Here is a 17,793-nt window from a genome sequence, read left to right on the forward strand (position 1 = left end):
TTAAATATGATAAAGGCAAAGAATTGCATAATTTGAAGTTTGGGCTGAAGTGTATAGTATTTGTTAAGGCTCCAGTGAGTGTTGTGATGGACATCCATGCATGGTCTTGACAGTGCGGGCCATACTCCTGGTTTTTCTAGGCATGATCTTGCAGAGTAAATGTGGCACTTTGATTATTCACTCCATGATCGTCAGGAAGCTTCCTGATTTGTTGCCATCGTGTTCCACCTCTAAAACTGAGGTAGTTCTTGTAGAACTTTACAATGGTATCCTCAAATGAGCTGTACTATCTCCCTACTTAATGTGTGCAAGATATGCTCAGTGAAAGGGGGGAGGGGCATTACTCACATTCATGTATGAAGTGAGTGACAGAAGGAGATAGAAGTTGGTATTACTGAGACTCATCTATCTTTAGTCCCCATAACTGTGTTACTCAAATCAGAGTAGGGGAAATCCTCCTAGATGATAAATGTAAGATGATTTATTCAGGGAAAGTGGTAGTATTCAACACAAAGATAAACTTCCTGAATGTTTTCAAGTATTGCATTGTGGGCAAATTTTTTATAAATGGAATGTTGGACTATGTAGTTTATTTGTGCATATGAAGTTCTAATGAGTAGTGGGATAATATTTCATTTTAATAGGTGTATTGGACAAAGAAAAGTAAGGCTAGTTCTCATTCTCTTTGGAAAAACCTAAACAACAAGGCTGAAAATTCATTCTAGATATATGAAGAAATGTCTTGGTAAAATTTAGAGAAAAGAACAAGAGCTAACAATGTAAGTATAGTACGCCCATAGTTGAGAGAACCTTAGCTGGCATAGTGCCAAGAAGAGTCAATTCGTGTAGAAGGGAAGAAAGGAATAAGGCGATGTACATATTTGTCACACACACACATGTGAAATCACATGCTTTATATGTAAAATTTTCCAACTGTTATACAAGCAAAGTAGTTACCACTTTAAAACTAGAATGTTCATAGAAGAAAAGCTAATTTTTTGATGTATAATAATAAACTCATAACACAAGATGGATTGATTACCCCATTATCGGAATGCATTCGCCTTCTTCTGTCATGCGCAGAAGTGTCGGGGTCTCACATCTGTGGTCGAACATTACCTGCTGGATTTGTGCTCAGGACATGGACTAGTCATCACTAACATTATGTCCTAGCATAATATTGTACATATTTTCATGTGGAGAAAACCCAAAAGGAAAAAAAAGTCTTATTGATTATATTATTAACAGGTATCTTCAGTTTGATCTAGGATAAAGGATATGCAAGGGAATGAACATCATCTGGTTTTGAATAGAATAAAAATGCACACATTACATTAGAAAGAAAAATTTTTATCAAAGGTTTCCCAAAATATTTCTGTTGTAAAAATTATTCATTGAAAGAATCAATGAATAATGTTTAGCCTATCTTGGAGTCTATCAAAAGTGTGCCAGTGTGGATTATCATATTTTGGCCAAAGTGGTACATCGAATGCTGTTCATCATAATGAATAAATTCATTATGTTAGATTCCACAAGCCAGAACAGTTGTGACTTGCAGAACATGCTGTCCATAGAGCATGTTCTGCAAGTCATGCTCTATGGACAGCAGGGGTTCTCAGCCTGTGGTGAGCATACCCCCCCCCCCTTGGGAGTATGTGGTAAATTTTTTAGGGATACACCGTGAGAGCGCAAAAAGTCATTAGATCTAGTAACAAAGTCACTAAGTTGGCAACACTGATACTGATTAATTTCTGAGAGCTGTGACAGATTACCCAGTAAAATGTTTATAATTTTATAATAACATATATATATATATATATATATATATTTATCCAATTTATCCTCATTTAACTATCCAATATAGCTAAAACTATAGTTTTAGCTATCTATACAAAGGTTATGCCAGTTACACATTTCCAGGAGTATGTGAAGCATACTCCTGGAAATGTGTAACTGGTTGTGAACAATTGCTTTAGAGGAAGATGAAAGTCCTTCATAAAAGTAATTATATTATGGAATGCTTATACAAAAAAAAAAAAAAAAAAACTTGCTTCGCCATCAATTCTGAACAGAAATTATCCTTACTATGGGAAATAATACTTTTCCACATGTTCGACGAGCAATAGGTTTTTTTTATTTTAATTAATTAATACTTTGTTTCATGTTTATTTTTGTACAGTTAGGACCTTAATGTATTTTAGACCATGTCACTTTATATGATATATGCATAGCCTACCCATTTTCATTGTTCAGCTTTACAGTTTCTATTCTAATTTGATATCATACTAAAGATGTGTCGTTGATAGTAGGACAAACTTTTATCTTAAATAAAAAACATTAGTTAAGTATTAAATCCTTAGTGAGTATTATTTCTAATTATAGCTTACATTCCCATTCATCATGTGATGTACCCACTACACACATTCAGGTGAAAAAAAAATAGAGGAATTATATAGTTGATTTGTAATAATCAGTGGATGGTATTAATAAGGCAGATTTATTATTGATATTGGAATACAAAATTAGAGAAAATACGGTATTGAAAGTTTTGACTCAGTTAAAAACAGTTGCTATAAACATTTTTTGAAAAAGCATTTGACATTTAAAAGAAACATATTATTTAACATATTAAAAGAAAGACAAATACCAAATAATATCCTAAAAGCTGTCACAAGTATATATGAAAATAATCAAATACAAATAAGATTAAATCATGAGCTATCATATACAAGAGAGATAAACCAAGGGGTCCGACAGGGATGTCCCCTCTCAGCAACTCTTTTTAATATCTACTTAAATGAAATAATAATAAAATGGAATAAAAATTTACATCAAGGAATTAAACTTTCTTCTACAGTAAACTTAAACACTCTCCTCTTTGCAGACGACCAAATAATAATTACAAATTCTGAAGATAACTTACAGAAAGCTATTTTAAATCTAAATGAGATATCCAAAGATTATGGTAGGATAATATCAACGGAAAAATCAAAAGCTATGGCCTTTAAAGGACAAGATCCAGCAAGAACTAAAATAGTATTAGATAACAAGATCTTAGAACAGGTGAATTCATTTAACTACCTAGGATGTATGATCACTTATGAAAATGAAAAAGATATAAACATAAAAATTGCAAAATATTTAAAAATAACAGGAGTAATTAACTCTATATTTAAACCAAACCTAGTTCAAAAACAAACCAGGCTAAAAGTATACAATACATTAGCCGTACCGGTCTTAATGTATGGAAGCGAAATCTGGACAATAAAACAAAAAGACAAACAAAGATTAACAACAGCAGAAATGAAGTTTATGAGAAAAACTGCAAAGTATACCCTATTTGATCACAAAAGAAACGAAGATATTATGAAAGAATTAAACCAAGAACCAGTAATTGAAAAAATTAAAAAATATAAACATAAATGGATGGAACACGTTCAAAGAATGAAAACAGAAAGATTACCAAAACAAGCCTTAAAGTACAAGCCATTAGGAAAAAGAAAACCAGGATGTCCTCTTAAACGATTCAATGATGACTTCTAAGGTCGGAACAGGCCATACTAGGCCTAAATCCTTGATACGTATGATGATGATAAACATTTTTTTTATAATGTTTATTCAAATGGCAAATACAGAAATTGGATAGATCTGTGTTGGCAATAGACGGTGGAGAAATCATGAATTACACATCACTGAAGTGAAATTGAAATTAAGAGCTAAAAAGAAATGCTGTACAATTTGATTTCGATCATATAACTGAAACATTTTAACTAGAGATTGGGAAATTTGGATGAGATATTAAGAAATTTGACTGTGCAAAGAAACATTTAATAACCAACAGGAAGGAAGATGGTTGTTCCCAGAGTCAGATCTAGACAGCCAGGAGATAATCTTCACATTGATTTTTATGCAGAGAACCGACCAGGGCTTCGAATCTAATGTCAAATTATCGCTATCGTGCGATTCACTCTGCTAGTGAGTGACTACCTGGATATTGAATGAAGAAGGATGGGTAGACATTTTGGAATTTAAAAAACAATGATGACAACAGTACCAAAAGTCAAATACTGGCCCAGTTAAATGAGGCATTTGCCATTTTCTTTAGGGAACCAGTACAAAAAGTGAAAAGTCAACTGCTGAACTGACTCCTACTCAGCATAGTAGAATTCAAGATAGGCACCATCAGCATAAGAGGTAATAATGGAAAGAAGAATTATTGTATTGTCAATAATTCTGTTGTCAATACAATTATAGGAAAACACACACAAAAAAATAAAGAAGAAGAAGAAGAATTCAATTGAAAGTGCATGATATTACATGTAGTATTGGCTGCATGAGAATAGCTCCACCTGTATTAATAGATATCCAAAATAAATAACAATAAAATAATTTATTAACTTAATTATTTTTAAATATAAACAAAATTAATTACAAATTAAGGAACACATGAATGGTGAGTATTAGTCAGTATAACTTCCCAAAATTGAGAAAGTTTTAGGCAATCGTTTTTGTTCAGGTTTGAGTTGTGAATGTGTACTTCATAGCTTTCCTGGTATGTCTTTCCAGAAGAAAATCACTTTGGTTTTGTTCCAGTCAATCCTGAGTTGTGTAGATAATGCATGGCCTGCTAAACAGATTTGTTGGGTTTCTTTCAGTGAAATGCAAATTTGTTTTGACATTCTTCGAGACAGATTTGTGCAGAACAACCAGTTTGTCCATAATAACATATGCCACAAGAGCAGTAGATTCTGCAAACTCCAGAAAAAGAAAATGACTGATATTTGTCTTTAGGTTAAATAAGGAAGGTATTAAGTTTGCAAACTGGACGGAAGGAGACCTATAAGGTTATCTGTCGATGTAATGTTTCTATCTTTTCCGAAAGTCCTTTAGCATGTGGAATACAAATTCTGATAATTTCTTATTGAGGAGGTTAAGACCAGCAATAATTATTGATTATGTTTTTGATAGTTTTGCATTATAACCATTAGAGATAAAGGTAGTTCTGATAATAAACAGTTCTTTGTTTAGAAGAGAATTTTTAAAACATATCTTATGATTTCTGACAACTACAGATTGGATTACACCATATTTCTGAGAAGGGTGATGATGTGAGTTAGTATCAATGTGTTTACCAGTATGAGTTGGTTTTCTATATACCTAGAACTGTAGACTACCATTTGGTTGACATAAAATAAGAACATCCAAAAAAGGAAAACAATTGTTATCTACTACTAACAGGGTAAATTTGATTCTTGTGATTATTGAATTAATTTTTTCAAGAAATTCATTAAGATCGGACAAGGTGGAGTTCCATACAGCAAACACATCATCAACATATCTGTACCGAATCAGTGGTTTAGGTGAAAAAATGTCCAGAATATGTTGCTCGAAATGCTCCTTAAAGTAATTTTCTAGAGTTGGAGAAAGGGGTGACCCCATAATTGTTCCCTCTATCTGTTTGTACAGTTTGTTCTGGCAGCTAAGTTATCCTGAATTAATGACAAAGTCAGATAATTTTACAATATCACAAGGAAAGTCATTATGAAGCAATTCAGTTGTATCTGTCAGAGGGTATTTGTAAAGAGTGAGATTACATCAAAACTTGCTAGAAGATCTGTGGGTTGTAAGGATAATCCTGAAATTTTATTTTTAAAATCTATTGAATTTTTTCTGAAGGTAGCAGAATTTCAGTAAATGCAGAAAGAATAGATAGGTATTTTGAGACTTTATACGGCGGACATCCTATGCAGTTCATAATAAGTCTCAACGGGACATTTTCTTTATGCAATTTAGGAAGGCCATATAGTCTTGAAGCAAAAGCATGATCAACTTTTAGCCTTTTTACTGTTTCTTCATCCTAAGAATAAACTATGTCCAAGAAGCTGTTAAGTTTATCGATTAGGTCACAATCAGTGCTTCTGTATGTAGAATGTCAAAGTGGAAGATTAATTTTTCTCAAATAATTGTTCTTATTTGTTAATCTTAATCTTAATTGTTCTTAATTTGGAGCTACTGCATATCATGAACTACAACTGATCAACCTTTGTTCATTGAGTTGGGTCTCTATCAATGCTTTTGTATGTGAAATAATCTCGAAGTGGAAGATTAATTTTTCTAAAACAATTGTTCTTATCATGAAGTACAACTGCTTGACCTTTGTCGGCCTTAGTAATAATTTTTATTACATTTTAGAGAAAATAAGGTTTGAAATTCTTTTTTAGAGATTACATTCAGGAGATATTGATTTAAATAAAATATATGCTGCTTGAAATTTAATTTTGCTCACTAAATTATATTAGCAGTTGCAAAGACCTTTTATACATGAAGTCCATGATCGGAATGATCTTTGGAGATACTGCATAGGTCTGATCTATTTGATAATACTGATATTTCGATATTAGATAGAGGACAGCCTGAGCAGTTTTTGAAGAGTCAAACTGATTATTAATGCATGTATTTTTCTTATCTTATTCAGTAGACATTAAAACTTCTGAAATACTGCTGTATAACTGACAAAAAACTTTATTGGCCGATTCTGAGAAATCTTGTAAACAGTATCAAATTCTGCAACAGATAAAAACCTAAAAAACTGTCATATTTCGGGCTGTCCTATCTTCTTCTTCTATCATCTATGTGGATGATGATGAGGTCGAATGAACTCTTTCCACTTCTGTCTGTCCCGGGAGAGTCTGAACAATTCTGTCCAGTTTGGTGTCGCTTGTTGTGATCTGGTTTTCAGGTCCTCTTTTATTTTGTCTATCCATCTAATTTATTTCTATGGGCCGTTCTTTGGATCTTTTACCTTCCATCATTGTATTCAGGGCTTTAGATGGTAGTCTTTCTGGTCACATGGCCAAACCATCGCAGTCTTCTTTCTTGGATTTACTTCTTCTATCTACTGAAGAAATATCAGTATTATCAAAAGGATTAGACCATGCAGTAGCTCTAAAGACCATTCCGATCGTGGACTTCATGTATAATATAGATAAAGGCCTTCGTAACTGTTCAAATGATTTAGCAAGTAAAATTTGATTTCAGGCAGCATATTTTTTATTTAAATCAATATTTCCTGAATGTAATCCATCTAAAAAAGAATTTCAAGCCTTATCTTCTCCATGGATAACTATTAATGCAGATGGAGCTATTCTCCTGCAGAAAATAGTGTACATTCAATTGTAAAGAAACTTAGCCGAAAATTTTACAAATAAAGACATATAAATTAAATGTAAGTGATTCCAGTAATAATATTTTATGATTAATTCTTCCTCTGACATCTTGATTTTTAGATACAAGAAGCAAATAAAAATGTTACATTCAAGCATTAATGATAAGGATAAAGGAAAAACCAGCTATAGCATTCAGTACTAAACATGTATAATCTTCCTAAATGGTAGGCAATATTAAGTCTAGTGATGCAGGCAAACATCAAAATAAAAGAATTTGTGCCTCTGGTCCCACAGAAAGTTCTACTAAGGAAGAATTAGAGGAAATTTTTGAGTCATTAAAGAAGGCAATTTGCATTAAGAAAGAGGAAAAGGTGCTTTCATCATCAAATTCCTGACATGTACCCTCAAGGGGTGTACAGGATATGATAGTACTACATGAAAAATTTACATCATTACTAACTTCCTATCTACAATTTTCCTATAGTCAGTCTGTTACTTGTCAAGACTCCAACATTATCAGATCTTATATTTCTATCATCTAAGGCACTTTGTACTGTATCAATCCACCTATATCTGGGTCTTCCTCTGGGTCGTTTTCCTCCCAACCTGGCAGAGAACATTTGTTTTGCTATTCTTTCCTTGCCCATTCTGTTTAAGTGACCATACTGCCTAAGATTAGCTCTGCTAAAGCATTCCTGGATGCTGACAATGTCAAGTTCTTTCCTAATATCCTCGTTTTTAATATGATATTGCCATTGATGCCATCTGTTCATGCCTCTAATCTTTCTCAGGACTCTCATATCTGCGGTCTCTAATCTTTGGTCTTGTGGTTTACTTCTGACCCAGCTCTCAGATCCATAAGTTAAAACTGGTTTGAACACTGTCTTGTATACACCTAATTTAGTGTTCCGTTCCAACTAATTTCTCTCTTATTCCATATGAATTTATTCAATTGACTTGCTACCATACCATCTTCGTTGATTTTGTTGTATATTTCCATATTTAATTTACCATCTTCACTAAAAATCGTGCCTAAGTAGTTGAAATGTTTTACTTGTTCCACAGTTTCTCCATTCACAACGCAGTTGATATTTTCAGTTATTCTACCTATTTTCACTGTCTGTGTCTTTTTATTCCTGACCTTCATACCATATGTATTACAACAGTTATTCAATTTAGTTAGGGAATCTTGTAAACTTGTAGTGGGTTTATTTAAAAGTATAACATCTTCCGCATAAAGCAAAGAGCTGACATTAACATCTCCAATTCTGATATCATGTTTAATACCACTTTCTTTCATAATGTGATTCATATAGATAATGTATAACAGAGGGGATAATGTACATCCTTGTCTCACACCAGATTTAATATTAAATCATCTTTCTGTACTTCCTTCAATTCTAACTGCTCACTTACAACTCAAATAAAGACTATGTATTGCTTGATATAATGCCCCATTGACACCATATAATTGTAGCGTATTGAATAGCTTCTCTCTTGGCACCTTGTTATATGCTTTTTCCAAATTGACAAAACTTAAATACAGATCTTTGTTCTATTACCATGCTTTCTCAACTATTTGTCGTAAAATGAAGATCTGATCCTGACAGCTTCTATTTGGCCTGAATCCAGCTTGTTCTTCACCAAGCTTTTCTTCCACAATTCTTCTCAACCGTTTCAAGTATACTTGCATATAATCTTACCAGGAACACTCAGTAGGGAAATACCTCTGTAATTCTCACAATCAATTTTATTTCCCTTTTTATATATGAGTACTATGAGAGCTCTACTCAAATCATCGGGAATTCGTCCCTCTGTACAGGACTTCTGAACTATGCAGTGTAGTCACTGGAAGACTTTTATACCAATATACCATACTTCAGCATTTCTGGCCGAATATCATCTACTCTTGCTGCCTTTCTACATTTCAAGCCTTTGATGGCTTTTTCTACTTCAAGTATGGATATGTATTCCTGATTGTATGCCTGTTGAGTGTTTTTTATCACTAATTGTTTCATTTAGCAATTTTTCAAAGTAATTACTCCATACTTCAAGCATATCTTTTTCTCAAGTTTTCATGTCACCTTTATCATCTCTAACTCCTTTTACAGCACTCTTTCCTTTATTTCTAAGCTACTTCAACAACCTCCAGAATATTTTGTTACCTTCTTGATATTTATTTTCTGTGTTCTTGCCAAAGTCCTCCCATGACTTTTGTTTAGCCAGTTTTACACAGTGTTTAGCTTTCTTACATTTGTCTCTGTATTTTCTCTAATAGCACAAGCTGACTTATTTGCCAGGAACTTTTGATATGCTTTCTTCTTTTCCTTCACTGCCTCTTTAACTTCCTGTGTCCACCATGGAGTTCTGATTTTTCTATCCTTGCAGACAACCTCACCACATGCCTCTCTGGCTGAATCAATCAAGGTTTTCTTCAAGGCTTGCCACTGAATCTCCAAGGTTTGGTTCCTATTCTCAAGCACTTTCATTTTTTCTTCAATAATCTTTGTGTATTTTAGTCTACAGTTCACATCAGAGAGCTGCTGAACTTTTATTCGCTTTAAAACTTTCTTACATGTTATTCTTTTCAATATGAAATTCAATTTTATCCTGCTCAAGACTAAATAATGATCACTTCCAATTTCAAATCCTCTGTACACTCTGGCGTCCTGCACCAGGGAGAAAATATCACTATCAACAATAACATAGTCAATGAGACTTTTCTTATTCCTTGCCTCTTCTCTCCATGCGAATTTGTGCACATTTTTATGTTGGAACATGGTGTTAGTAATAACCAGTCCATGTCCTGAGCAGAAATACAACAGATATTTGCCATTATTATTAGCTTTGCTCTTTTCTCCAAATTTTCACAAAATATTTTTGTATGTTTCACAATCATTTCCTACTCTGCTATTTAGATCCCCAACAAGGACCAACTTTTCCTTTTTCATTGTGTCAGTTGCTTTTTCTAAAGCCTCAAAAAATTCCTCTACTTCTACCTTAGTAGAACCTTCTGTGGGACCATAGGCACAAATAAGTCTCATTGTCCAATTTCCCATTTTGATATTTGCCCACATCACTCTACTTGAGACTGCCTGCCATCCAAGATTAGCCTTGTATTTTGTGTTGAATACTATGGCTACTCCTTCTTTTCCTTGATTGTCATTGCTTGAATATAAAATTTGTATTTATTGCTCAGAAAGATCTCACCAGTTTTTTTTTTTTGTTTGTTTGTTTGTTTCAGTCACCCCTATTATGTCGATCTGGTACTTATCTAATTCCTCCGCTATCTCCATTTCTTTGCCATTCATGCTTCTTATATTGATAGTACCGATGTTTAACTCTGGTGATGTTGGGTTGGGGTGCTTTCAGATTTGTTCCAGTAGCTGACTTTTCGCTATTCGCCCTGGTTCTCTGGCGAAAACAACGAGGGCCTTATTTAACCAGGCGATGCCCCAGCCGGCATGAAATTTTGTCATGTTGTACCATCATTTTGTATAATGGTTTAAGCCAATAAGAATAGAATTTGGTCGGCTAAATCCCAAATTGCAGTCCATCCTCGTTTGGTCAGCATCCAGGTAGAAAATGTGCTTTTTGGAGATCTAAACAGCAGAGTAGGAAGTGAATACCACACAATATAAAAATATTTTGATAAAATATGGTGGAGAAGAAAAGCAATGCTTTTTCAGGATATGGGCTATCGTGAACAAAAGTTCAGCATTAGAAACCACGTAGTCATTACTGACACAGTGTTCCAACGTAAAGACATACATGAATCCACAGCTTTAATGACTCGGTTAGTATTGATAATGCCCTTTTGTTAGAAAGACCTGGTTTCAAATCCCTTTTAGTATGCGAAGAATGTTTATCATGGCTTTTCAGTTGAAGATGAGTTAGTCAGTCTCATGTGGAGGTGGTTTAGTTTTTCCTCTTGGAAACTTGGACTTTTCCTATCCTGTAAAACAAGCAAACTTGGCAGAAGAATGTACAATGATATAATCTCATTGCCTCAGTTGCTTTGGCCATAAATCCAAAACATGCAAACAAGCACAAATCCATATGCAGATGAGACATAAGAAACATCGATCATAATATCTTCATGATGGTTCAGGACGCAAGCGTATACAGGTGATTTGAAATGGGAAGTGATCACCATATACTATTGAGTAGGATAAAATTGAATTGAAAAGAAATGTGTAAGAGAGTTTTAAAAAGAATCAGTCAAGCAGGTTGCAGAAATAAAGTGTTAGCTCACATATACAGATATCATTAAAAAAAAAAAAAGTTTTGAAATCAAGACTGATTGGCAGACTCTGAAGAAAACATTGATTAATTCAGCCAGGGAGACACTTTATGAAATTGTCTGTAAGGATGGAATTTCATGATGGATTTGGGAAGTGAAGAAGAAAGCATATGAAAATTTCCTAGCAAGTAAGTTAGCATGTACTAAGAAGAATACAGAGAAAAATGTAAGCAAAACAATGTGTAAAATTAGCTAAACAAAAGTCATGGGAAGATTTTGGTAAGAATATAGAAGATAAATATCATGAGGGTAGCAAAATGTTTCTGAAGGGATTATTGACAAGAATATAGAAAATAAATATCAGGACAGTGAAAAACAGCCTAGTGCAGATTCTGAAACATATCATGAATTACAAATCACTGAAGTTAAATTGAAATTAAGGGCTAAGAAGAAATAAAGAAGGATAGCAGAATGTTTCTGAAGCTTTATGAAAAAAAAAAATGGAGCAAAGAGCACTCTAAAAGAAATCAGAGATGATACGGTAACATGTAAACTGAAGATAAAAGATATACTAGATGTCTGAAGTAATTATATTGAAAGATTGTTCAAGGAAACAAAAGTTGACAGAACAGTGTCAAAAAATATTCAAAATGAATGCAAAATAGAATATGCAAAGTTGGTGTAAACTATCTAAATAAATTTATGTGAAATAAGAGAGAAATTAGCCCATACACTAAACCAGTAGTATTTAAACCAATTTTAATTTAATATCTGAGAGCTGGGTTAGAAGTAAAAAAAAACTTGATCAAAGACTAGAGACTACAGATATGAGATCCAGCATTATTTTAAAGCCAAATGTAGAAACTATGAAAGTTTCGTATAAAAAAAAAAATAAAAAAAAAAAATAAGTTGACCAGAGAGCTTACTGGAATACACTCACTGGCATTCATGAGTTGCTTTAGTGCAGACTACTTAGAAAACATAGGTGTTACCCAAGCATCTATATATTCGCTTTCCATTAATCCATTTTGATGAGGCTTCACTGGCCTGACATCTGTTTTAAATTGGTTCTCCTCAGAGACTAGGCAGAAACCTTAAGAGAGCAAACACTCTCATTCAGTACTAAGGAACTTGAAATGTTGGAGAGGTGTATTTTTCTTAAGCGAACTCTTGGTCAGTCTGTAATTTCAAGTTCCTTAGTACTGAACAAAAGTTTTTGCACTCTTAAGGTTTCTGTCTGGTTTCTGAGAAGAACCAACCAGTTTAAAATAGCTGTCAGGCCAGTGAAACCTTATCAAAATGGATTAATGGTAAGCGAATATATAGATACTTTGGTGCCTAAGTAGTCTGCGCTAAGGCAACTCGTGAATGCCGGTGAGTGTATTCCCCTAAACTCTCTGTTCAACTAATTTTTACAAAACTTTCATAGTTTCTACATTTGGCTTAGAAATAATGTTGGATCAATCCACTTATATAATTTTGCATCGCTGAACTGAAGCCTTTTGGCTCTTTATTTTAGTAAATACAGTTATGAGAGTTCTAAAAAAAAAAATTGGGGAGTGACCAGATGTGTAGTCTGACAGAATCAAATGAAAAATGAAGATATTATTAGAATGAGTGAGCAAAGATAATCTCAAGCACTATGGCCACTTAAATAGAACGGATAAGGAAAGGTTAGCAAAATAGGTATTTGGTGCCAGGAAAAAAAATTCACACAATGACCAAGAACCAGGTGGATAAATGCAGTTAGAAGTGCCTTATAAAACTGAAATTATGATATTGCATTGTTGGTAGCTTGACGAATAACAGACTAATTTGGAGGAAATTTGTTGATAGGAAGTTAGTAATAATGTAAGGATCATGTTGTACTATCATATATACTATACTATACTATACTATACTATACACCCCTTGAGGGTGTATATCAGAATGATAACGAACCATTTGTGAGCTTATCAAATCATGATCTTGCTTATCGTAAAAGGGAAAAAAGTTTGCAAATTACCTTAAAAACATTTTGGCCTAAAGAAAATATTCTTCTGGTTCCCATCTGCCATACGGCCACGGGAGGGAAGCTATATGCTACCATTCTAGGGAGAGATGATTATGAGCAAGGTGGTTTCCCCCGTTGCCTTCCTTGCTGTAAGTATTTATGACTGTAACCTGTGGGTTCACGGGGCCGGTTTGCCTGCTTGCGGGATGAAAAATCCCAGATAAACTGGCGGAAAAGACCGGCTAACTTGGCTATGGCTGAGGAAGATCCTTAAGCTCCTCACATCGTAGACGGGAATCGAACCTAGGACACTCCTTCCCCAGGCATATGGTTGCAAAGCGCAAAGCCACTAGGCTAACTGCGCGGGTTTGAGAAAATATTAACTGAAATATTATTATGCTAACCTTATTATCCTTGATATTTTATGGAACTCCAAAACTTTACAAATTCATTCTCCCCCACCCCCCCTTCATCGTGTAGTTGATATGATGGTATTAACAGTCCTACTTACAAATAGCAAATTGCCACCATCCTTATGAAAAAATTCTATTAATTTTAGAACTATTTTAAACTAAACTTCATCCTAAAAATTCAGCCATGACACTGACACTTTAATATTACATTCTTTTTTACTAGTGTACCTTTAAAAGAGAACCTCACTTTTATGAAGCCCACCACACACACACACACACACACAAACCATTTGCCAGTTTTGAATTATGCAGATTCACTGTTCTTGCCTGTTATTTGATGCAGAAAGTAAAAATTGTGTAAAACTTAAGTAGGATGACAGTGGGTTCTCCCCATTCTCTCTCTCTCTCTCTCTCTCTCTCTGGAGAGCAATGTTCTCAACACGAACACACACTCACACACTGTTATGCTACATAGCTCATGTATTTACTGTTGGGCTCTGATGCTTATAAAGAAGACAAAATAAAAGAAACAGCCAACTATCTGCTCTTCCTAGACACATTAATTAAAGGGCATTCAAAAATGTTTCATAGTTTTTCTCTTTATAGAAAATCATACCACACACTAGAAGATAATTAAGCAGTTAACATCCTCTAAGTCCTTGTGTTAAGGCTTATGTGTGGAGATTAATGTTTCTTTTTTTGGGGGGAGGGTGGAAGGGGATATGAATCCATATTTATTCATTGTGGGTAGCTGCATATTCTTAAAAATATCTTTCACTTCTAAGTAGATGTGTTTGTGAGCTGTAATTGTTATATATAAATTTGATCACCTGAAGTCTACGACATAAACATTTGTTTTTTGCAGCCAGAAAATTTACTGTACAGTAAAGCCGATCACACTGCCATACTGAAACTAACAGATTTTGGATTTGCAAAAGAGACAACGAATTTGAACTCTCTTCAGACCCCTTGTTATACACCATATTATGTTGGTAAGTCTCATCTCTAAGAAGTCCTACTTACAGATAGCAAATTAACCACCCAAATGTCCATGTGGAAGAAATATGTCAACCATCTTATACTTCATATCCATGTTATTTATGTTGAGTATCAGTAGTATTGCAATTTTATTAGATGCTTTGCATCCATGTTTTGGTTGACGTAAATATATGTCATGGACAGTTGGATGGTTAAACCAGCAATGAACTTCACTTTATTTATATTGCTAAGTTAGTCTAACAGATTACTGTAGCTAACAGCTATGGTAACTTCCCATTTATCTGTTCCACTCCAGACTAGATAATGAAAGAAGACAAATCAGATGATAGGTGTGAATTTTCCAGTTGGAAACCCACTCTTACAGTTAAGTAGGGCAGGGCTTACCAAATTATCTGATTTTTTTTCTTTTTTAATCATTAATTTCACAATGTGTTTCTCATGATAGAGTATGATAGCCTGTGAATGCACCAAGGATTTATGAGCTACCAAAGATGTGCAAAACAGCAAATCCACTGTACCCAATAGTCACTGCATCATTGAGTTTCAAAGTTCCAGCTACTATTATTGGTTACAGAGGATTATTCTTATCACATGACAAACACAGCTGCTGAATTTATTTCTAAAGGTTGAAGGTGTTCTGAAATTGAACTTAATAAATTCCAAGATAAAATCAATAATTATACAAAGTTCAGTCAGAATATTATGTTGACCCCTCTTCCTAATTCATAATTGGCTCTATCACTGCAAAAGCCAGTATATATGATATTGGAGATGTGTGACCTACTATTTATTTATACTTGCTGACTGACATGACCAAAGGGATGTAATTTGTACTTTGAAAAGAGCATAATTGTGGAGTGGTTCAGCTGTTTTCCAAGAGTAGAAAGATACTGAACAGAAAAGCAGTTACTTGTCCAATAGTGGACACTGATGCCTCAGTGTTGAACACAGGATGGTCCTGCCTTGTGCAAACCCATAGATGAAAACTGTGGAACAGCTGACCATGAAATTTAATCAAGGACAAATGGTAGTATTTTCTAGATCACAATCCAAAGTATACCGCTCTCTACGGGCTTCCAAAGTAGATGCTCCATCAAGGTACCATACTTATGCTTAGTCATTGATGACTACCTCTACAGTTTCTCTTTGAGAGACATTCACTGTGTCTTTATGGATGAATCTCATTTCCAACTATGCAGGATGGGTGGTTGAGGCATTAGGCAAAAACCCTTGTAAGTGGAATCAATCTAATCACATTCTAGAAGAAACAGGCAGAATGCAGCAGTGTTATGGCATAGCAGAAGGTTTTTCTGGGAATCTCTTGGAGCCCTGGTACTAGCTGCTTAGTAAACTGTACTACTAAGCACCTATGACGTTGACTGATGAGATACACCTCTTCATAGCACAAGTATGTTTCGGCAAGATAATACACATTGGTATTATTGTTCAAGAGTAGTTTGCTGAACATCACAACGACTTCCAGGTTTACCATGGCTGTCAAATTTCATTACATAGAACTCCAGAATTACATGAATTGAGAGATGCAACATTTTAGTCCTTCATCCTGAACATTCATAGATCTGCAAGAAGCAATTCTGATATGTACATAACCACATCTGCAAAATTCAAAGGTTATAAAATTCGTTATTAAAAAAAAAATGTGCTAATTCATTATCATTCTTTGATTGTTTTATTAAACCAACTTTTCTTTTCACAGAAAACCCACTTTCATGGAGAAAATAAATTCATTATTACATTCTTGATATGTTTGCTAAAGGTGTGTGGGAGTGTAGCATAGTTAATTTTGTTATTAGTAGCATCTGCTAATAATTTTCTTAAAAGTAATCCATAATTTGTCAGATTTTATATTTCACTATTAAATAATTACTTAATAATTAAATAATTAAATAAGTCCTAAATAATTTTAGGACTGTTGCACCAGTTATTATCATTTTCATTCTGCTAACATCAATTATGTCAACATAATATGGATTCCAGTGCTAGTTCTACCTCTTTTCCAATGATGTTTTATAACAGTTGGTGTAGCTTAATTTCTGTTGGACTTTTCATTTGTTGCCCTAGATCTTAGAGAGGATGGGGGCGGGTCTTATTTAACCTGTGCTGTTCCATCTGGCATGGCTACACACACGCACACACATGGACAAAGAAATTAGCGCACCAAGATGGAAGTATAGGATTCAACTGAAATTTTATTGGTGTAATGATATAGGTGAGTGATACACATGATGGCAAAAACAGCTGGACAATTACAAAGGGATCTGTGGTACGCAATCATCAATAGCACGTTGCACCGCCTTGTGCAGCATTACATGCTGCAATACAGTCTGGCATGGTGGCGAACAGATGCCTGATGTTGTTCTGCCGCAGACTGGCCCACACGTGTTGGATGCTGTGCTCCAAATCCCAGATATTGCAGCACGTGGGAGCTGGCATTTCAGTTGCTCCCAAACGTGCTTGATAGGGGACAAGTCCAGGGAGCAAGCTGGCCTTGGAAGTGTCTGTACACGACGTAGGCAGGCCTGGGCAACCCGAGCCGTGCGCCGACGGGCATTATCCTGCTGGTATAGCACTCCTGGTATCCTGGCCAGAAATGGGAGAACTTGGGGCTGTAGGATGTCGTCCACATACTGCTGTCCCGTCAATGTGCCACATACCACTACGTGGGGTGATCGGCTATTGTAGGCTATGGCTCCCCAGACCATAATGCCTGCAGTGCGGGAGGTGTGGTGCTCAATAGCGAGGTCGGGATTGTGTCCTTGACCAGAGGGTCCTCCACACCCGGACACGATGATCACCTGTCCCCATGACGAAGTGGAACTCATTGCTGAAGACCGCATGTCGCCAGTCTGTGGTGTTCCACATCGCTCTTGCCTGGCACCACTGCAAACGGAGTTGGCGATGTTGCAGTGTTAATGGGAGCACACGTAAGGGGTGCTGGGATCGTAGATTCACCTCTGC

At 34.9% G+C, this 17,793-nt stretch overlaps 1 protein-coding gene across 1 annotated transcript in view; it reads left to right on the forward strand.

Moving 5' to 3' along the window:
- The window catches only part of MAPk-Ak2 (MAP kinase-activated protein kinase 2), a 119,988-nt gene that overhangs the window by 40,246 nt on the left and 61,949 nt on the right, over nt 1-17,793 (forward strand). Inside the window, exon 5 of the mRNA XM_090390468.1 lies at nt 14,681-14,807. Coding sequence (XP_090246594.1) covers nt 14,681-14,807 — 127 coding nt within the window. The remainder of the gene's footprint in view (nt 1-14,680; nt 14,808-17,793) is intronic.

The sequence above is a fragment of the Typopeltis vanoorti genome, chromosome 3 (assembly GCF_054136105.1).
Source record: "Typopeltis vanoorti isolate ZY-2024b chromosome 3, IOZ_Tvanoo_1.0, whole genome shotgun sequence".
In the NCBI taxonomy this organism is placed as follows: Eukaryota; Metazoa; Arthropoda; class Arachnida; order Uropygi; family Thelyphonidae; genus Typopeltis; species Typopeltis vanoorti.